At 45.9% G+C, this 22606-nt stretch overlaps 1 protein-coding gene across 1 annotated transcript; it reads right to left on the reverse strand.

Moving 5' to 3' along the window:
* Positions 1-48: 48 nt before the first annotated feature.
* LOC112255852 (coiled-coil domain-containing protein 69) lies at positions 49-21769 on the reverse strand. Its single transcript, XM_024428680.1, has 9 exons — positions 21497-21769; positions 17237-17300; positions 15337-15521; positions 7281-7368; positions 7060-7133; positions 6821-6922; positions 4242-4361; positions 3710-3807; positions 49-1384 (listed from the first exon to the last, which is right to left on the reverse strand). Exons 1-9 carry the CDS (start codon positions 21515-21517, stop codon positions 1216-1218), a joined length of 921 nt encoding a protein of 306 aa, XP_024284448.1. The 5' UTR covers positions 21518-21769; the 3' UTR covers positions 49-1215.
* Positions 21770-22606: the final 837 nt, after the last annotated feature.

Raw genomic sequence — 22606 nt, forward strand, 5'->3', positions numbered from 1 at the left:
AACCTGCCCCCTAGTGGAGACACTGACACATTTCACACAAACACAAAGTACAGTGGTTCAGATGCAGATGTTTATTGTAACTCAAGCTCTCTCTCTCCTCCTAGATCTATCCGCTGCCTTTGTGGATAAGAGCGTTGGCTAAATTATTCAAATGTCAATGTAAACAAACAAAATGTAAAACACAGGAGTAAACAAGAGTAAAAAAAATATTTTTTTACAGCAACCTTTCTCACATTTAGTACTAGTAGAATACTGATTAAAAGTGCTAGTGCATCAGAAGAAATACAAATTAAAAACACTGAGAAGTGCTTTTGGTTCTTTGTAACTTTAAAAAAAAAAAATCACAAAAATGTCCTCATCTGCAAAAATAAAACCATGGCAATCCATTTCCCATATTGTATGAAACAAAAAAGTCAAACATACCCCTAATACAAAAGCTGTTGTCTAAAGTTACTGTTTAAATTGTATATACTGCATTATATCCTGTAACATTTACTCCATATTCAGTGACGTAAAACTTTGACAGACGTCGTAATAGTGTCTCAGGAAGAAGGTAGATAAAGATGTAGCTACTAGCTACGTACTACATGATTGAACATCTGCCTCTCCAACTGCAATTCAAACCATCAAAGTGAACACTGTCACATTCACCTATAATATCAGTTGAACAGTAACACAACTATGAGAATCTCAGTTGAACAGCAGGGTGTCAGTTAAGTCCAACAGTGCATGGCTGTGCCCAATGCCCCCCCCACCCCCACACAAAAAAAAACAGTCCTGTTGTATGAATACCATACTGCTACAGAAACATTATGTACTCTACGGCACAGCAGGTATAAAACCGGAGAAAAAACAAAAATCAAAATTTTTTGGCATCAGGTTCCAACAAACATGTGACTATAGCCCTTTGTAAAGGTACCTGGACTTTGGTTGTCAAAGTAGGATTACAGTAGGGTTGCAAAAGCCCCGAAACGTTCCCACAATCCCCAGATTTTTCAGAAATTTCATTTGAAAAATTTCAGGTTGGAGAAATCCCTCCGTGTATATTACTTCCTGATTCTTGGAATCCTCCAATCAGGGATTCTTGGAATCCTCCAATCAGGGATTACTGAAAAAAATAATTTTAGAATTTTGGGAAGGTTAACGGATCCATGCTTGCAACCCTAGACAGGATTAAGACAGAAGTAACCGATTGTCCTGTTCGGTCTGGGTGGATCAGCTGGGGGAGATCTCAGACACTATGGGGAAGGATGGGAACGTAGGACAGGAGTCTCTGTGCTTCAGTTTAAACATGAGTTGCTCTTTCTCCTGGGTGAGCCTCTGACAGAGACCTGTCTGCCTGTCTAACGTCCCTTGGAGGTCCTGGTGCTCCTTGGAGAGCTGCCTACAGACAGGAGCACAGGGAAGGACAAATATTAGAAGACACGTAGACAGTGCATTAGGAAAGTATTCAGACCCCTTGACTTTGTCCACATTTTGTTACATTACATCGTTTTTCTAAAAATTGATTAAATAAATGTTTTACCTCAATTTACACACAATACCTCATAATGACACATTTTTGCAACTGTATTTAAAACAAAAAAACAGAAATACCTTATTTACATAAGTATTCAGACCCTTTGCTATGAGACTTGAAATTGAATTCGGGTTCATCCTGTTTCCATTGATAATCCTTGAGATGTTTCTACAACTTGATTGGAGTCCACCTGTGATAAATTCAATTGATTGGACATGATTTGGAAAGACATACACCTGTCTATATAAGGTCCCACAGTTGACAGTGGATGTCAGAGCAAAAACCAAACCATGAGGACAAAGGGATGTCCGTAGAGCTCCGAGACAGGATTGTGTCGAGGCAAAGATCTGGGGAAGGGTACCAAAAAAACTCTGCAGCATTGAAGGAAGAACAGTGGCCTCCATCATTCTTAATGGAAGACGTTTGGAACCACCAATACACTTCCTAGAGCCGCCCGGCCAAACTGACCAATCGGGGGAAAAGGGCCTTGGTCAGGGAGGTGACCAAGAACCTGAGAAGGGTGAACCTTCCAGAAGGACAACCATCTCTGCAGCACTCCACCAATCTGGCCTTTATGGTAGAGTGGCCAGACGGAAGCCACTCCTCAGTAAAAAGGCATGACAGCCTGCTTGGAGTTTGCCAAAAGGCACCTAAAGGACTCTCAGACCATGAGAAACAAGATTATCTGGTCTGATGAAACCAAGATTGAACTATGTGAACCAGGCATCGCTCATCACCAGGCATATACCATCCATACAGTGAAGCGTGGTGGTTTCAGTGGTGATGTTCTTTAGTGGCAGGGACTGGGAGACTAGTCAGGATCAAGGGAAAGATTAATGGAGCCAACTACAGAGAGATCCTTGAAGAAAACCTGCTCCACAGTGCTCAGGACCTCAGACTGGGACGAAGGTTCACCTTCCAACAGGACAACGACTCTAAACACACAGCCAAGACAACGCAGGAGTGGCTTCGGGACAAGTCTCTGAATGTCCTTGAGTGGCCCAGCCAGAGCCCGGATTTGAATCCAATCTCTGGAAAGACCTGAAGATAGCTGTGCAGCGACGCTCCCCATCCAACCTGACAGAGCTTCAGAGGATCTGTAGAGAAGAATGGGAGAAAGTCCCCAAATACAGATGTACCAAGCTTGAAGCATCATATCCAAGAAGACTCAAGGCTGTAATCGCTGCCTAAGGTGTTTCAACAAAGTACTGAGTAAAGGATCTGAATACTTATGTAAAATGTGTTTTTGCTTCATCACTATGGGGTATTGTGTGTAAAAAACTACTTAATCAATTGTAGAATAAGGTTGTAATGTAACAATGTGGTAAAAGTCAAGGGGTCTGAATATTTTCAGAATGCTCTGTATTACATTGATAGTTTGACAGGAAGACATTCATAATGAGCGAGAAAAAAATAAATTACCTGTAGCAAAGTAGATTTTATAAATATTTTGCTGACCTCAAATCACTGTTCATCAAAATTCTACAAGTGTAAAGGCATTGCCATAAGTAGAAGTAGCACCAAAAAGTCCTCCAGCATCTATATACTTTAATGTAAAAGAGGAAATTACACAAGTTTCTATGGTGAAATTTAACTTTTACACTAAAGTACTGTAAACTGCCACAACTTTAATTAATATTCTCACCACTTTCTCCACCAAGTGGCACCACATTCACATCTGATCTAAATGCCAAAGCCATTTGCTAAATTTAAGTTAGTTTGTTCATCTATTTACAGCCTTGTTGACATGTAGTCTTCTACAATGTGACTTCCTGGTACAGGAAGTTAGCAACAGACCGTTAGCAACAACTCCAGGGAAACAGACCGTTAGCAACAACTCCAGGGAAACAGACCGTTAGCAACAACTCCAGGGAAACAGACCGTTAGCAACAACTCCAGGGAAACAGACCGTTAGCAACAACTCCAGGGAAACAGACCGTTAGCAACAACTCCAGGGAAACAGACCGTTAGCAACAACTCCAGGGAAACAGACCGTTAGCAACAACTCCAGGGAAACAGACCGTTAGCAACAACTCCAGGGTAACAGACCGTTAGCAACAACTCCAGGGAAACAGACCGTTAGCAACAACTCCAGGGAAACAGACCGTTAGCAACAACTCCAGGGTAACAGAATATTCCAACAGACAGAGATGGTGTGGATATCAGCTGATAAGCAGCAGCAGTTCTTACTGTATAAGGCTTTGATGGTTGTCAATCCGAACCGTCAGGTCCTCGTTCTGCTGTAAAACAGTTATGACCTGATCTTCCAGAGACAGATTTTTCTCCATCTGACGTGATAGAAATGCAAAGTTAGGTGGTGAAGACTTGTTATTTTACCTGAAATGCAACATAACAACTCAACGTTTATATCCCAGGACAAATTAGCTAAGAACAGCAAGCTAGCTAACTAAAATTGCCATAAATGTTTAATGCTTTTCGACCTGTCCCCAAATGAATATAATTGGTTCAGTTTGTTTAGATAGGTCAACCAGCGTTTCGTGAAGGCGTTTGGTGTGGGGGGGGAGGAGAAAATAAATTTGCGCGCGGTTTGGGTACGGTGTCAGACTTCTATAACCCAGAGTCTATAACCCTAAGATTTCTTGTTTCTGTTTTATTCCTCTGTAAAGTGTATTGAGACCGTGATGATGCACTTTGAATAAGCTTTGACTTGGAGAAATCTAAGAGTCAGTCTGTCAGCCAGTCCAAGTCCCAGTCAACCTACCAGAACCTGCATCTGTAGCAGTTTGTTTCCCTGCTCCTGAATACGTTCACTCTTCATCTCAATGACAAACAGCAGACTCTCCTGCTCCTGCTCCCAGAATGGCCCAGGACTGCCATGGGCCTGGAGAGAGAGGAGAGAGAGAAGGAAAGAGCGAGAGAGTGTAAGAGTGAAGGAGAGAGCGAGTGTAAGAGTGAAGGGGAGAGAGAGCGAGAACGAGAGAAAAGGGAGAGCGAGAGCGAAGGGGAGAGCGAGAGAGCGAGAGAGAGAAGGGGAGAGCGAGAGCGAAGGGGAGCGAGCGAGAATGAGAGCGAGAGGAGGAGGAGAGTAAGAGATGAAGGGGAGAGCGAGAGAGTGAAGGGGAGAGCGAGTGTAAGAGTGAAGGGGAGAGAGAGCGAGAACGAGAGAAAAGGGAGAGCGAGAGCGAAGGGGAGAGCGAGAGAGAGAGAGAGAGAGAGAGCGAAGGGGAGAGCGAGAGCGAAGGGGAGAGCGAGAGCGAAGGGGAGAGCGAGAGCGAAGGGGAGAGAGAGAGGGGAGAGCGAGAGAGAGAGGGGAGCGCGAGAGAGAAGGGGAGCGCGAGAGAGAAGAAGGGGAAGCGCGAGAGAGAAGGGGAGAGAGAGCGAGAGAGAAGGGGCAAGAGCGAGAGAAGGGAGAGAGAGCAAGAGAGAAGGGGAAAGCGAGAGCAAGAGCGAGAGAGAAGGGGAGAGAGAGCGAGAGCGAGAGAGAAGGGGAGAGAGAGCGAGAGCGAGAGAGAAGGGGAGCGAGGAAGGGGAGAGCGAGAGCAAGAGCGAGAGAGAAGGGGAAAGCGAGAGCAAGAGCGAGAGAGAAGGGGAGCGCGAGAGCGAGAGAGAAGGGGAAAGCGAGAGCAAGAGCGAGAGAGAAGGGGAGAGAGAGCGAGAGCGAGAGAGAAGGGGAAAGCGAGAGCAAGAGCGAGAGAGAAGGGGAAAGCGAGAGCAAGAGCGAGAGAGAAGGGGAGAGAGAGCGAGAGAAGGGGAGAGCGAGAAGGGGATAGCGAGAGCGAAGGGGAGAGCAAGAAGGGGAAAGCGAGAGCGAGAGTAGAGAGAGCGAGAGTAGAGAGAGAAGGGGAGAGCGAGAGAGAGAGAGAAGAGCGAGAGAGAGAGCGAGAGGGAGAGCGAGAAGGGGAGAGCGAGAGGGAGAGCGAGAGCGAGAGCGAGAGAAAAGGGAGAGAGAGGAGAGGGAGAGCGAGAGCGAGGAGAGGGAGAGCGAGGAGAGGGAGAGCGAGAGAGGGAGAGAGAGGGTAAAGAGAGAGAAGGAGGGAGAGCGAGAGCGAGAGGGAGAGCGAGAGGAGAGAGAGAAGGAGAGCGAAGGGAGGGAGAGGGAGAGAGCGAGAGAGAAGGGAGGGAGAGCGAGAGGGAGAGAGAGAGGGGAGAGCGAGAAAGAGAGCGGGGAGAAGGAGAGCGAGAGAGAGCGAGAGGAGAGAGCGAGAGCGAGAGAGAAGGGGAGAGCAGAGCGAGAGAGAAGGGGAGAGCGAGAGTAGAGAGCGAGAGGGAGAGCGAGAGCGGAGAGAGAAAGCGAGAGCGAGAGAGAAGGGGAGAGCGAGAGAGAGCGAAGGGGAGAGCGAGAGCGAAGGGGAGCGAGAGCGAGGGGAGAGCGAGAGCGAAGGGGAGAGCGAGAGCGAAGGGGAGAGCGAGAGCGAAGGGGAGAGCGAGAGCGAAGGGGAGAGCGAGAGCGAAGGGGAGAGCGAGAGAGAAGGGGAGAGCGAGAGAGAAGGGGAGCGCGAGAGAGAAGGGGAGCGCGAGAGCGAGAGAGAAGGGGAAAGCGAGAGCAAGAGCGAGAGAGAAGGGGAGAGAGAGCGAGAGCGAGAGAGAAGGGGAAAGCGAGAGCAAGAGCGAGAGAGAGGGGAGCGAGAGCAAGAGCGAGAGAGAAGGGAGAGAGAGCGAGAGAAGGGGAGAGCGAGAAGGGGAGCGAGAGCGAGGGGAGAGCAAGAGGGGAAAGCGAGAGCGAGAGGAGAGAGCGAGAGGAGAGGGGGAGAGCGAGAGAGAGAGAGGGGAGAGCGAGAGTAGAGAGCGAGAGGAGAGCGAGAAGGGGAGAGCGAGAGGGAGAGCGAGAAGGGAGAGCGAGAGGAGAGAGAGAGAGAGAGAGGAGAGGGAGAGCGAGAGCGAGGAGAGGGAGAGCGAGGAGAGGGAGAGCGAGAGAGGGAGAGAGAGAGTAAAGAGAGAGAGGAGAGGGAGAGCGAGAGAGAGGGAGAGAGAGAGTAAAGAGAGAGAAGGAGGGAGAGCGAGAGAGAGAGGGAGAGCGAGAGTAGAGAGAGAAGGAGAGGGAGAGCGAGAGGGAGAGAGAGGGAGAGAGAGAGAGAGAGGGAGAGCGAGAAAGGAGGGAGCGGGAGAGAAGGAGAGCGAGAGAGAGCGAGGGAGAGAGCGAAGGGGAGAGCGAGAGTAGAGAGAGAAGGGGAGAGCGAGAGTAGAGAGAGAAGGGGAGGGGGAGCGAGAGGAAGAGTATAAAATTAACAGCATAGTAATGAGACCTGGAGACCAGATGTCTCAAACAACAGTCCAACTAAGTGAACAGGCTATGGGATCATACACAAGCCACGCAGAAACAGACACACTGCGCACACACACCTGAATGTTCCGCTGCAGGTCCTTCTTGAAGGTAGACTCGTCAACTCTCTTCTTTAACTGATTGTACACGTGTAGCTCTGTAGTCAGCTCCTCTACCTCCTCCTTTAAAAGAAAACCTACTGGTCAGTTCTGTACTTCCTAGTACACAGTTAGAAGGTAAGAGGTACTGTATAGACCACAGTACATCAAAACAGGTGATACAAACTGATCAAGTTAGAGAGACAACTAAACACACATACCTTCAACACTTTCTCTGCTGCCTGGTGTGTCTCCGTTAGCCGTTTTCTGTCTTCACTCTGTCTCCTCTGCCGTTCTGTGGGGGATAATAGGAATTCTATATGTAGTTCTACGGGCCGGGATAACATCAGTCAATGATTACTCATTCGCATTCCAGTTCCAACACAATCCACATGGTTATTCCATCTACATACAGAAGTTATTTCACATGCTCTTGACTTGCCTTCCAGCTGTCTCGCGTGCTGCTCTGCGGTCCTCTGGCTCTTCTCCACATAGAGAACAGTCATGTCAGCAGCCGTCTCTGTTTCCACCTGGAAATGATCAACAACACAAGGACAGGGGTTGAAGCCATGTACAGCCACACTTGTCATAGGAGCTAGACAAAGTGAAAACCAAATATAAAAACAGTGAGATCTTTGTTACATAAACAAAACAAGTGTATAAAACCAGATGACCTGCTCTACCAGGTGTATAAAACCAGATGACCTGCTCTACCAGGTGTATAAAACCAGATGACCTGGTGTACCAGGTGTATAATACCAGATGACCTGCTCTACCAGGTGTATAATACCAGCATGTGTTCATTATCTCCAATAGCTGTACAATATATGACTTGACATCATCATGTTACTGTGATGCTCTGGTTATTCTGCCTTCAGTCACTGACTTCAAGCTGCACATCCCTGGAAACATGGGCCGTGTCCCTGGAAACATGGGCCGTGTCCTTGGAAACATGGGCCGTGTCCTTGGAAACATGGGCCGTGTCACTGGAAACATGGGCCGTGTCCCTGGAAACATGAGCCGTGTCCCTGGAAACATGGGCCGTGTCCCTGGAAACATGAGCCGTGTCCCTGGAAACATGAGCCGTGTCCCTGGAAACATGAGCCGTGTCCCTGGAAACATGGGCCGTGTCCCTGGAAACATGGGCCGTGTCCCTGGAAACATGGGCCGTGTCCCTGGAAACATGGGCCGTGTCCCTGGAAACATGAGCCGTGTCCCTGGAAACATGAGCCGTGTCCCTGGAAACATGGGCCGTGTCCTGGAAACATGGGCCGTGTCATGGAAACATGGGCCGTGTCCCTGGAAACATGGGCCGTGTCCCTGGAAACATGGGCCGTGTCCCTGGAAACATGGGCCGTCCCTGGAAACATGTCCCTGGAAACATGAGCCGTGTCCCTGGAAACATGAGCCGTGTCCCTGGAAACATGAGCCGTGTCCCTGGAAACATGAGCCGTGTCCCTGGAAACATGGGCCGTGTCCCTGGAAACATGGGCCGTGTCCCTGGAAACATGGGCCGTGTCCCTGGAAACATGAGCCGTGTCCCTGGAAACATGGGCCGTGTCCCTGGAAACATGGGCCGTGTCCCTGGAAACATGGGCAGTGTCCCTGGAAACATGGTGGAAACATGGGCAGTGTCCCTGGAAACATGGGCCGTGTCCCTGGAAACATGGGCCGTGTCCCTGGAAACATGGGCAGTGTCCCTGGAAACATGGGCCGTGTCCCTGGAAACATGTGTCCCTGGAAACATGGGCCGTGTCCCTGGAAACATGGGCCGTGTCCCTGGAAACATGTTGGAAACATGGGCCGTGTCCCTGGAAACATGGGCCGTGTCCCTGGTAACATGGGCCGTGTCCCTGTCCCTGAAACATGGGCCGTCCCTGTCCCTGGAAACATGGGCCGTGTCCCTGGAAACATGTTGGAAACATGGGCCGTGTCCCTGGAAACATGTTGGAAACATGGGCCGTGTCCCTGGAAACATGGTGGAAACATGGGCCGTGTCCCTGGAAACATGGGCCGTGTCCCTGGAAACATGGTGGAAACATGGGTCGTGTCCCTGGAAACATGGGCCGTGTCCCTGGAAACATGTTGGAAACATGGGCCGTGTCCCTGGAAACATGGTGGAAACATGGGCCGTGTCCCTGGAAACATGGGCCGTGTCCCTGGAAACATGGTGGAAACATGGGCCGTGTCCCTGGAAACATGGGTACTGTCCCAAATGGCATCCTGTATTACACTACTTTAGACCAGAGCCCTTAGGGACGATATAGGGACTAGGGTGCAGCCACTGAGACCTCAACTCAAAAGGCTAACCAAGTTGTTTGTGTAAGACACTGTGCAATTCAAATACAAATCACAATGCAATCCTGCAGGAGGAACAGATTGACTTGTTCTGATCTGCTTAGTAATAATATGTTGTAGTAGTGGCTTTGTGGCTCACACTAATTAAACACTAATGCCCTTTTCATACTATCGTGCCAACTGTACTGCGTTGGCATGGATACGTTCTTTTCACATTGTCCTCTTCCACTAATGGTGGACATGCTGTATAGTCAGGCCAGCACAGTACAGTTGGCTAGGCTCTGCTCAGTGTGGAAAGGGTAGATGGTGAATGTAAATATTTACAGGATTCAAATCAAATTTTATTTGTCACATACACATGGTTAGCAGATGTTATTGCGAGTGTAGCGAAATGCTTGTGCTTCTAGTTCCGACAATGCAGTAATAACCAACGAGTAATCTAACTAACAATTCCACAACTACTACCTTATACACACACAAGTGTAAAGGGATAAAGAATATGTTCATAAAGATATATGAATGAGTGATGGTACAGAACGGCACAGACAAGATGCAGTAGATGGTATAGGGTACAGTATATACATATGAGATGAGTAATGTAGGGTATGTAAACATAAAGTGGCATAGTTTAAAGTGGCTAGTGATACATGTATTACATAAAGATATAAAGATGGCAAGATGCAGTAGATGGTATAGAGTACAGTATATACATATGAGATGTAATGTAAACATTATATTAAGTGGCATTGTTTAAAGTGGCTAGTGATACATTTTTTACATACATTTCCATCAATTTCCATTATTAAAGTGGCTGGAGTTGAGTCAGTATGTTGGCAGCAGCCACTCAATGTTAGTGGTGGCTGTTTAACAGTCTGATGGCCTTGAGATAGAAGCTGTTTTTCAGTCTCTCGGCCCCAGCTTTGATGCACCTGTACTGACCTCGCCTTCTGGATGATAGCGGGGTGAACAGGCAGTGGCTCGGGTGGTTGATGTCCTTGATGATCTTTTTGGCCTTCCTGTGACATCGGGTGGTGTAGGTGTCCAGGAGAGCAGGTAGTTTGCCCCCGGTGATGCGTTGTGCAGACCTCCCTACCCTCTGGAGAGCCCTCTGGAGAGCCTTACGGTTGTGGGCAGAGCAGTTGCCGTACCAGGCGGTGATACAGCCCGACAGGATGCTCTCGATTGTGCATCTGTAGAAGTTTGTGAGTGCTTTTGGTGACAAGCCGAATTTCTTCAGCCTCCTGAGGTTGAAGAGGCGCTGCTACGCCTTCTTCACAACGCTGTCTGTGTGGGTGGACCAATTCAGTTTGACCGTGATGTGTACGCCGAGGAACTTAAAACTCACTACCCTCTCCACTACTGTTCCATCGATGTGGATGGGGGGGGTGTTCCCTCTGCTGTTTCCTGAAGTTCACAATCATCTCCTTTTTTTTGTTGGCGTTGAGTGCGAGGTTATTTTCCTGACACCACACTCCGAGGGCCCTCACCTCCTCCCTGTAGGCCGTCTCGTCATTGTTGGTAATCAAGCCTACCACTGTAGTGTCGTCCGCAAATTTGATGATTGAGTTGGAGGCGTGCATGGCCACGCAGTCGTGGGTGAACAGGGAGTACAGGAGGGGGCTCAGAACGCACCCTTGTGGGGCCCCAGTGTTGAGGATCAGCAGGGTGGAGATGTTGTTACCTACACTCACCACCTGGGGGCGGCCCGTCAGGAAGTCTTGTATCCAGTTGCACAGGGCGGGGTCGAGACCCAGGGTCTTTCTGTGAGATGTTACTCCACACTTCCACCTAGGCACCTGCAAGATCCCGGACATTTCTGGGGGGGGAAATGGCCCTAGCCCTCACCCTCTGATCCAACAGGTCCCAGACGTGCTCAATGGGATTGAGTTCCGGGTTCTTCGCTGGCCATGGCAGAACCTTGACATTCCTGTCTTGCAGGAAATCACGCACAGAACCAGCAGTATAGCTGGTGGCATTATCATGCTGCAGGGTCATGTCAGGATGAGCCTGCAGGAAGGGTACCACATGAGGGAGGAGGATGTCTTCCCTGTAATGCACAGCGTTGAGATTGCCTGCAATGACAACAAGCTCAGTCCGATGATGCTGTGACACACCGCCCCAGACCATGACGGACCCTCCACCTCCAAATCGATCCCGCTCCAGAGTACAGGCCTCGGTGTAACGCTCATTCCTTCGACGATAAACACGAATCCGACCATCACCCCGGTGAGACAAAACCGCAACTAGTCAGTGAAGAGCACTTTTTGCCAGTCCTGTCTGGTCCAGCGATGGTGGGTTGTGCCCATAGGCGACGTTGTTGCCGGTGATGTCTGGCGAGGACCTGCCTTACATATTGGTTTCATTCCAGCTTCCGCCTGGCCACTCGGAGTATAAAGGCCTGATTGGTGGAGTGCTGCAGAGATTGTTGTCCTTCTTGGAGGTTCTCCCATCTCCACAGAGGAACTCTGGCTCTGTCAGAGTGACCCCCGGGTTCTTGGTCACCTCCCTGACAAAGGCCCATCGCCCCCCGATTGGTCAGTTTAGCCGGGCGGACATCTCAATGAAGAGTCATGGCGGTTCCAAACTTCTTCCATTTAAGAATGATGGAGGCCACTGTGTTCTTGGGGACCTTCAATGCTGCAGAAATGTTTTGGTACCCCTCCCCAGATCTGCGCCTGGACACAGTCCAGTCTAAGAACTCTACAGACAATTCCTTCGACCTCATGGCTTGGTTTTTGCTCTGACATGCACTGTCAGGACCTTATATAGACAAGTGTGTGCCTTTCCAAATCATGTCCAATCAATAGAATTTACCACAGGTGGACTCCAATCAAGCTGTAGAAACATCTCAAGGATGATCGATGGAAACAGGATGCACCTTATCTCAATTTTAAATATCATAGCAAAGGGTCTGAATACTTATGTAAATAAGTTCTGTTTTTTTTTTTAAATCTAAAAACCTTTATTTTTTTCACTTTGTCATTATGGGGTATTATTTGTAGATTACATTTAAAAAAAAAATCAATTTCAGCCAAAGGCTGTAACGTAACAAAATGTGGAAAAAGTAAAGGTGTCTGAATAGTTTATATGGTGGATGTAAATGGTACAGGGTATATAGTAGATGGTATATGGTGAATGTAAATGGTACAGGGTATATAGTAGATGGTATATGGTGAATGTAAATGGTACAGGGATATAGTAGATGGTATATGGTGAATGTAAATGGTACAGGGTATATAGTAGATGGTATATGGTGGATGTAAATGGTACAGGGTATATAGTAGATGGTAGATGTAAATGGTACAGGGTATATAGTAGATGGTAGATGTAAATGGTACAGGGTATATAGTAGATGGTATATGTAAATGGTACAGGGTATATAGTAGATGGTATATGGTGAATGTAAATGATACAGGGTATATAGTAGATGGTATATGGTGAATGTAAATGGTACAGGGTATATAGTAGATGGTATATGGTGAATGTAAATGGTACAGGGTATATAGTAGATGGTATATGGTGAATGTAAATGGTACAGGGTATATAGTAGATGGTATATGGTGAATGTAAATGGTACAGGGATATAGTAGATGGTATATGGTGAATGTAAATGGTACAGGGTATATAGTAGATGGTATATGGTGAATGTAAATGGTACAGGGTATATAGTAGATGGTATATGGTGGATGTAAATGGTACAGGGTATATAGTAGATGGTATATGGTGAATGTAAATGGTACAGGGTATATAGTAGATGGTATATGGTGAATGTAAATGGTACAGGGTATATAGTAGATGGTATATGGTGGATGTAAATGGTACAGGGTATATAGTAGATGGTATATGGTGGATGTAAATGGTACAGGGTATATAGTAGATGGTATATGGTGAATGTAAATGGTACAGGGTATATAGTAGATGGTATATGGTGGATGTAAATGGTACAGGGTATATAGTAGATGGTATATGGTGAATGGTAAATGGTACAGGGTATATAGTAGATGGTATATGGTGAATGGTAAATTGTACAGGGATATAGTAGATGGTATATGGTGAATGGTAAATGGTACAGGGTATATAGTAGATGGTATATGGTGAATGGTAAATTGTACAGGGATATAGTAGATGGTATATGGTGAATGGTAAATGGTACAGGGTATATAGTAGATGGTATATGGTGAATGGTAAATGGTACAGGGATATAGTAGATGGTATATGGTGAATGTAAATGGTACAGGGTATATAGTAGATGGTATATGGTGAATGTAAATGGTAAATGTAAATGGTACAGGGATATAGTAGATGGTATATGGTGAATGGTAAATTGTACAGGGATATAGTAGATGGTATATGGTGAATGGTAAATGTAAATGGTACAGGGATATAGTAGATGGTATATGGTAAATTGTACAGGGATATAGTAGATGGTATATGGTGGATGAAATGGTAAGGGTATATGTAGATGGTGAATGGTAAATAGTAGGGATATAGTAGATGGTGAATGTAAATGGAACAGGGATATAGTAGATGGTATATGGTGAATGTAAATGGTAAATGAAAGGGATATAGTAGATGGTATATGGTGAATGGTAAATTGTACAGGGATATAGTAGATGGTATATGGTGAATGGTAAATAAATTGGACAGGGCATTTGTAGATGGTTATTTTTAATGGTAAATTGTACAGGGAACATATTAGATGGTATTTACAGTAACAAACCTGGGATAATAGATTATATGAATGAAATTGGACAGGGTGAGTGAGCCAACTGTAAACTGGGGATGATTAGGTGGCTATGATGGTATGAATGCCAGATTGGGAATTTAGCCATGACACCAGGGTTAACTCCCTTACTCTTACAATTAAGTGCCATGGGATATTTAATGACCTCAGAGAGTCAGGACACCCATTTAACATCCCATCCCGAAAGACGGCACCCTACACAGGGCAATGTCCCCAATCACTGCCCTGGGGCATTGGGATATTTTTTTAAAACCAGAGGAAAGGATGCCTCCTACTGGCCCTCCAACACCACTTCCAGCAGCATCTGGTCTCCCATCCAGGGACTGACCAGGACCGACCCTGCTCTGCTTCAGAAGCAAGCCAGCAGTGGGATGCAGGGTGGTATGCTGCTGGCTGATGGTATATGGTGAATGTAAATGGTACAGGCTATACAGTGAATATAGGGACAGGTTAGGGAAGTGGGCTAGCAGTGATCTGAGGGAAGTGGGCTAGCAGTGATCTGAGGGAAGTGGGCTAGCAGTGATCTGAGGGAAGTGGGCTAGCAGTGATCTGAGGGAAGTGGGCTAGCAGTGATCTGAGGGAAGTGGGCTAGCAGTGATCTGAGGATCTGAAAGTGGGCTAGCAGTGAGCTGAGGGAAGTGGGCTAGCAGTGAGCTGAGGGAAGTGGGCTAGCAGTGAGCTGAGGGAAGTGGGCTAGCAGTGACTATCTACCTTCTCAGTGATACGGTGGTCCAGATCACACTTAAGGTAGTAGTGGATTGATGGTCTACAATAAGTGGGCTAAAGGATGACCCATCCACTTGGTGTCTGGCTACCCATCCACTTGGTGTCTGGCTACCCATCCACTTGGTGTCTGGCTACCCATCCACTTGGTGTCTGGCTACCCATCCACTTGGTGTCTGGCTACCCATCCACTTGGTGTCTGGCTACCCATCCACTTGGTGTCTGGCTACCCATCCACTTGGTGTCTGGCTACCCATCCACTTGGTGTCTGGCTACCCATCCACTTGGTGTCTGGCTACCCATCCACTTGGTGTCTGGCTACCCATCCATTTGGTGTCTGGCTACCCATCCATTTGGTGTCTGGCTACCCATCCATTTGGTGTCTGGCTACCCATCCATTTGGTGTCTGGCTACCCCATCCATTTGGTGTCTGGCTACCCATCCATTTGGTGTCTGGCTACCCATCCATTTGATGTCTGGCTACCCATCCATTTGATGTCTGGCTACCCATCCATTTGATGTCTGGCTACCCATCCATTTGGTGTCTGGCTACCCATCCTATCTATTAATTTGGTTCCTGGCTACCCATCCATTTGGTTAGAATGGAAATGAATCTTCTGTGGTCTAAGGGTCACCTACCTTCTCAATGATGTTGTGGACCAGAGCTCTCTATGGGGCTTTAGCTACCTTCTCAATGAGGTTGTGGACCAGAACTTTCTATGGGGTTAGATACCTTCTCAATGATGTTGTGGACCAGGGCACAGAGCTCTCCTTGGGTTGGGTCTTTTAGTAGCTCCTCCCTCTCCTGAGTCCCAGAGGCAGACAGCACCTCCCGTAGGATCTTCAGCTGCCACTCATACTGACCCAGCTGCTTCTCTGCTTCTAGACCCACGTTCAGCTCCTCCAGAGGGACTTTACCTGGAGGAGGGGATACCAGGGTTGTATTCAGTAAGTAACAAACAGAAGAAAAACAGGGAGGGAATACCTGAACATGTGCAATAACAAAAAGTATTGTTCTACATGGCAAAATTCTACGTTCGCTATGTTACAATGTACCAGAACACGACCCATGGCTGTGGTTATCAAGACAAAAACCTTGCTAGAATGCTCAGATAGAAACATATTATGTAGACATGTAGGATAAGAAATCAGTTCTATTCACGTCTATCATGTATATTGTACAGTATGCTCCACAGGCTTCGTCTACTGCTTAGTACTGTGTGATTGAGCCATTCCCATAACGTAGTTGGCAGAGGGGTTGAACCAAACCAGACCTGGCTGCAAACTTTACTGGTCAGACTAGACGCAATACAACACCACTAGAATATACTAACTCAATTTGTCTGACTATAAAGTACTTAGAGCTACTCCGATATGTATAGGGGAGGGCTCCAGTTCAACTTCCTGAGGAACTCAAGACTAGTTTGGTGAACCACGTTCCGATTGATGATTGACCTTCCTGAGACATGGAAACTTGTGTTAGATCTCAGAGTTAATGTCTTAGGTTTTTAGCTCAGCAGGCTAGGCCAACACAGTCTTGTTCACTCAGGCACTTGGTGAAGGCATGACCCTGAGAACCATAATTGCATGACAACAGAGTACACACCAAGTACACAAGACAGTACCTGTTGAGTCTTCTAATGCAGACAGCAGTGTTGACACAAGGCCATCGAAGCATTCAAAACTGACTGGTTGAAATTAGGTCATTTTGATGTCCCTTTAAAAATCTGTAATTCCAACCAGTTTCTGGGTGTAGTGACATCATTTCAACCTACCGGGATCATGACAAAGTGTGTGTCATTTAAAACACTCAGATATTTTATGCCATTTAGCAGACGCTAAGTGACTTAGTCATGCATGCATACATTATTACGTACGAGCAGCCCAGGGTGTTGCAAGCACTATCCTCTACAAACTGAGCCATACTGGAGCCCAGTTATTATGTACAGGTTATTAGTGGGCCTAATAATAGAGGATTTTATAATGAGTCAATAGGCAGTGTGATGTGTAAAACCCTCTGCATCAGAGATGTAATAAAAGACAACCAGACAAGCAACAGGAGAGGAGGAGTCACAGCGTCAGTCTACAACGCAACAGGAGAGGAGGAGTCACAGCGTCAGTCTACAACGCAACAGGAGAGGAGGAGTCACAGCGTCAGTCTACAACGCAACAGGAGAGGAGGAGTCACAGTGGAGAGGAGGAGTCAGTCTACAACGCAACAGGAGAGGAGGAGTCACAGCGTCAGTCTACAACGCAACAGGAGAAGGAGGAGTCACAGCGTCAGTCTACAACGCAACAGGAGAGGAGGAGTCACAGCGTCAGTCTACAACGCAACAGGAGAGGAGGAGTCACAGCGTCAGTCTACAACGCAACAGGAGAGGAGGAGTCACAGTGTCAGTCTACAACGCAACAGGAGAGGAGGAGTCACAGTGTCAGTCTACAACACAACAGGAGGAGTAATCAGTGTCAGTCTACAACGCAACAGGAGAGGAGTCAGTGTCAGTCTACAACACAACAGGAGGAGTAATCAGTGTCAGTCTACAACACGAGGAGTCAGTGTCAGTCTACAACACAACAGGAGAGGAGGAGTCACAGCGTCAGTCTACAACACAACAGGAAACCACACCCCTCACCTCCTCCATCTTGACCTCTGACCTCCTTCACCGTCTTCTCTTCCTCTTTCACTTTGCTTTTCCTCTACAAGGAGAAAAGAGTGAGTCTGATGTAGGAATACAATACGACAATATCGCAACATATTATAAATATTATATATATATAATATTATATTATAAATAAGAACAAAAAGTTTTGTTTTTACTTCAGTTGATCTTAGTAAATACTTTGAAAACACCCCCCCTTAAAACTGCATTGTTTGTTAAGGGCTTGTAAGTAAGCATTTCACTTGTATTCGGCGCATGTGACAAATAACATTTGATTTTGGATGTTTTGAAGTGCCAGGGACCACAGAACTTGTTTGTAAACTGGAGCAGGGTAAGATCTTATGTAAAGCTTCTGATTGGTGCTTGACCCATATGGCTCTCTCACAGGGAGTGATTAGTACCCACATGACTGGAAATGAATCATTAGTTTGTTCAAAAGTTACGTAACATGTCTATGCTACAGTTTTATGATTCAACAGCTGACCTGGGTCGTCATACTGGTTGTACAATGTGATTTACTTCAAACTAGTAAATTATGGAGTCTTAATAAAAACATTTCTGCATTAGATACATTACGTTGTTGTAGAATAACCTATACTAGTTGAGCATAGACTACTACACTAAGGAGTTACAGCGAGGTCAATCATAACTGTTTTTGTAAGTAGGGCAATTCCATGCTGCTGCCCTGCAGTCCATGGAGACCAGCCACCTTCTGACCTCCTACAACAACACAACGTTATCCCACAACCACTACCGCTGTATAAACACATAGGTATCCAAGCAACACGGCGTACAAGCTGTATTTATTTCACCTTTATTTAACTAGGCAAGTCAGTTAAGAACAAATTCTTATTTTCAATGACGGCCTAGGAACAGTGGGTTAACTGCCTGTTCAGGGGCAGAATGACAGATTTGTACCTTGTCAGCTCGGGGATATGAACTTGCAACCTTTCGGTTACTAGTCCAACGCTCTAACCACTAGGCTACCCTGCCGCCCCAATAAATACCGTGTTCCTTCAACCAGGCTGCTCCAATAAATACCGTGTTCCTTCTCACCAACCAGGCTGCTCCAATAAATACCATGTTCCTTCTCACCAACCAGGCTGCTCCAATAAATACTGTGTTCCTTCTCACCAACCAGGCTGCTCCAATAAATACTGTGTTCCTTCTCACCAACCAGGCTGCTCCAATAAATACTGTGTTCCTTCTCACCAACCAGGCTGCTCCAATAAATACTGTGTTCCTTCTCACCAACCAGGCTGCTCCAATAAATACCAACCAGGCTGCTCCAATTCCTTCAACCAGGCTGCTCCAATAAATACCGTGTTCCTTCAACCAGGCTGCTCCAATAAATACCGTGTTCCTTCAACCAGGCTGCTCCAATAAATACCGTGTTCCTTCAACCAGGCTGCTCCAATAAATACCGTGTTCCTTCAACCAGGCTGCTCCAATAAATACCGTGTTCCTTCAACCAGGCTGCTCCAATAAATACCCTTCTCACCAACCAGGCTGCTTCCTTCAAACCAGGCTGCTCCAATAAATACTGTGTTCCTTCTCACCAACCAGGCTGCTCCAATAAATACTGTGTGCTCCAATAAATACTGTTCCTTCTCACCAACCAGGCTGCTCCAATAAATACTGTGTTCCTTCTCACCAACCAGGCTGCTCCAATAAATACTGTGTTCCTTCTCACCAACCAGGCTGCTCCAATAAATACTGTGTTCCTTCTCACCAACCAGGCTGCTCCAATAAATACTGTGTTCCTTCTCACCAACCTGGCTGCTCCAATAGTCCAATAAGAAAAGTGACTCCAGAAAGACACTGTAGAGACCAGTATAGCATGATGTGTGATGGGCTTTAATCTCAATAAAAGGATCTTAACATGATGTGTGATGGGCATGCGTTTTATTACCTGCTTTAAATCTCAGTTAAGGATCTTAAACACACAAGTCCAGGGGCACATGTTGAGGTGGGGTTGGGAAAGGCTCTAACACGACCATAAATCACACCTCTTCTTTCTCAGGCCGTACGCCCCAAATGGGACCCCATTTCCTATGTAGTGCACTACTTTTGACCAGGGCCAATAGCAGTTCGCACTACAGAGGGAATAGGGTGCCATTTGGGACGGAGACCCGGTCTCCCCAGTCTTTTTAAACATAGGAGAAACTTCCAACGTTGAGTTCTGTGTTCACTGACTAAACGCACAGGGAACATCCTAGCCCCATGGCAGACTGTAGTCTACACCGGAATCCTTATGTTTACAAGTTCTTCCTGACCCCGAGAGTACAAGGTTAAGATTGAATGTTTTCTGACTTCTGTGAGAAATATCTAGTCCAGGTATGCTCTCACAAGAGGTGAAAAAAAACTTTCCAAGAAGAGTGCGAACCCCCCAAAAAAAAAAATGTGAATAAAGAACTGGCCTGTCAAAAGGTACACGCATAGGCGACAGACATGTACCATGGGGCTGATAGAACTAGAAAAACAGCCCCCCCCAACTCAAAGGAAATTCAGAAAACTAAAACCACATCTTCAATACAACGAAGGACATTCAGACTTAGTTAAAGGACATTTCATTTAGACTGTGGTTGAGTCTTTCAAGTAGAGAAACACATGAGAAACACATGAGAAACACATGAGAAACAGAAACACATGAGAAACACATGAGAAACAGAAACACATGAGAAACACATGAGAAACACATGAGAAACACATGAGAAACACATGAGAAACCACATGAGAAACACATGAGAAACACATGAGAAACCACATGAGAAACCACATGAGAAACACATGAGAAACACATGAGAAACACATGAGAAACCCATGTTCCGTGATATGCCATTAACACTTGGCTGAGGAGGAGTCTCTTCATGTGGCATTTTCATCATGGTCCGTATGGAGACCCATATTGCTGTGTGTGTGTGTGTGTGTGTGTGTGTGTGTGTGTGTGTGTCTCCAGGCTTCTCTTGTAGAGCCCTCTCTAGCAGACCTTCACACTTCTCCAGTTGCCTACGTCAACCAGCCAAACAGATGGTTTTGTGATCTGCTCTGCAGACGCTGCTATACAGCTCGCCAGTGGCTTGGTTTGCAGTACCTCTTAAGTACTCATGTCTGTTGTTGTAGAAGAAAACATATTTTCTATGTCAAACACCACCATTGAGAAATGAAGAAATACACTCACAGAGAATCTTGACTAAACCAATCAAAGGATACCCTCTGTTTTTAACTGTGTGAGTGGTCTCAATGTGTGACTGTTTGATGCATTGCCAGATGAGTTTGAAGGGGAAATAAATTTAAACTTAATGATTCATCAATCTAGTCTCTCTCTTCAACGCCTTCTGGTAGTGGTACAATCTGGGGTATTATTTCTGGGTGGTAATATAAACCTGTGCCACTGGTTGTAAATGTCAGAGGCAGTACTAGAACATCTAACTGTAGCCTACTTAAAATACATTTAACACGTGCATGTTAATTATTACACTCCATATCCTCAAGTCACTTCTTTCCCATCACAAAACAGTGCAATTTGTAGTTCTCAGTAGTCGTCACAGGAAACAGCAACTCATTTTGTCCACTTAAGTAGAAAAACCCAACAACTCCTATGATCAGAATGTAAAAAAATGTAAAAAACTTCACAGATGTAATTCACTGACTATGTAGGCTACAGGGTGTCAATCAATTAATATAATGTAGAATTTACTGGTGATGATGACGATACAATGACACCGAAGATCATTGATACAATGTATCACCACCAGTAACTGTCAATGTCTGGTCAACCTGTAACTTCCTCTAATTAATGCGGAAGAATGACGTCAGATGAGTTCCCTGCACTGTTACGTTTGACAAGTAGAGTTTGAAACCGTGGGAAAGTCCGTCTCAGAGGATAGACATCTTTTAAAATTATTTTCAGCACATCTGTTTCCAATAAAAACTTGTAGAAAACTTCGCACAAATTGACTGATAGAATACATCACGCGTTGCAAAACACGATGCTAATCCCCATAAATAAAATCCACTGGAGATTAACGCACGTGGGCAATTAGACTATAATCTAACAAACTATTTCGCTTGATCGATTAAAAAAATATATCAACACGCCTGTGTTGTGCTACGAATCCGTGCGACAATGGGCAGCTACAATAACAAAACACCACTTGGTTACTTAATATACTAGATTATTTCACAACAGAGATGAATAAATAACATTGTTTTGCTAATTCTGCCACGCACCTTGCTGTGGCTGCAACCCATGCCTGCCCCGCGTCCTCTCGTCAACCCTACCAGTCCTTGACTAGAGTTACCAACTCTTCTGAACACTGCGCCTCGCCGGGCTGTGGTATGGTCTCTCAAGAGGTCTGTGCTTCTCACTCACAACAACTCACTCAACTCGACCAGTTGGGCGGTTCTCTTTCAAAAAAATCAAAAAAACTGATCTTAAAACAAACTGAACCGACCCACGTTCTAGAAGGGGAAACAGGGTGTAGATCAGTGGATTGCTCATCCTGTTACGCAAAATTTAGGCTTGTGGGTGTTTCAAGTCTATGGAGTTGACATTTTACCGTAATACACCGAATACACGCCCCGTCAGATTTACATCACACATAATAGGTTACCTAATCATAGGTTTCATGCATGGATTATTTTTCCTATTGCCTAGAGGCTATTTAATTATATCAGGCCTATAATGTGCCCAATAATATTGAATTCTCACTGCAGTAAGATGAAGAATTGAAGAATTGTATGGATTGATCTGAATCTGTCATTTTAGAGCGTTGGACTAGTAACCGAAAGGTTGCAAGTTCGAATCCCTGAGCTGACAAGGTACAAATCTGCCGTTCTGCCCCTGAACAGGCAGTTAACCCACTGTTCCTAGGCCGTCATTGAAAATAAGAATTTGTTCTTAACTGACTTGCCTAGTAAAATAAAGGTAAAATAAAAAAATAAAAATGTTGGTTTATAATACATGTTGAGGAAGAGTCCATGTGAAAAACACACATAGTCAATGGACATGTGAAACACACAGTAGATACATCCCTCCCTCCCTCCATCCATCCATCCCTCCATCCATCCAGGGATGGATTTTACTTTACAGATGAATTCCGTCTCTGAGGAGAAAGGTCATGCTGATCTTGCAGGGAGGGGTAGGCAGCTGTAAAGACTCCATATCATAGCCTTACCCCTGTAGGCTGCACATAGCCCTCTGGGATAATTTACCAACCTGCAACATTTCATCCTGTTGCATAGCTAAGAATTATTGTTGCAACTCATGACTTACAAATCCAATCAAATTGTATTTGTCACATGCTTCAGTGTAGACTAACAGTTTTACTTACGGTCTTT

The sequence above is a fragment of the Oncorhynchus tshawytscha genome, linkage group LG08, assembly GCF_018296145.1.
Source record: "Oncorhynchus tshawytscha isolate Ot180627B linkage group LG08, Otsh_v2.0, whole genome shotgun sequence".
Taxonomy (NCBI): Eukaryota; Metazoa; Chordata; class Actinopteri; order Salmoniformes; family Salmonidae; genus Oncorhynchus; species Oncorhynchus tshawytscha.

Excerpts from the sequence above, each read along its gene's own strand:
- LOC112255852 (XM_024428680.1), bottom strand. The coding sequence starts at position 21,517 with ATGGGTTGCAGCCACAGCAAG. Across the intron at positions 17,301-21,496 it reads TGGGTTGCAGCCACAGCAAG|AGGAAAAGCAAAGTGAAAGA; the intron begins GTGCGTGGCAGA and ends TTCTCCTTGTAG. Across the intron at positions 1,385-3,709 it reads AACCATCAAAGCCTTATACA|GCAGCTCTCCAAGGAGCACC; the intron begins GTAAGAACTGCT and ends TCCTGTCTGTAG.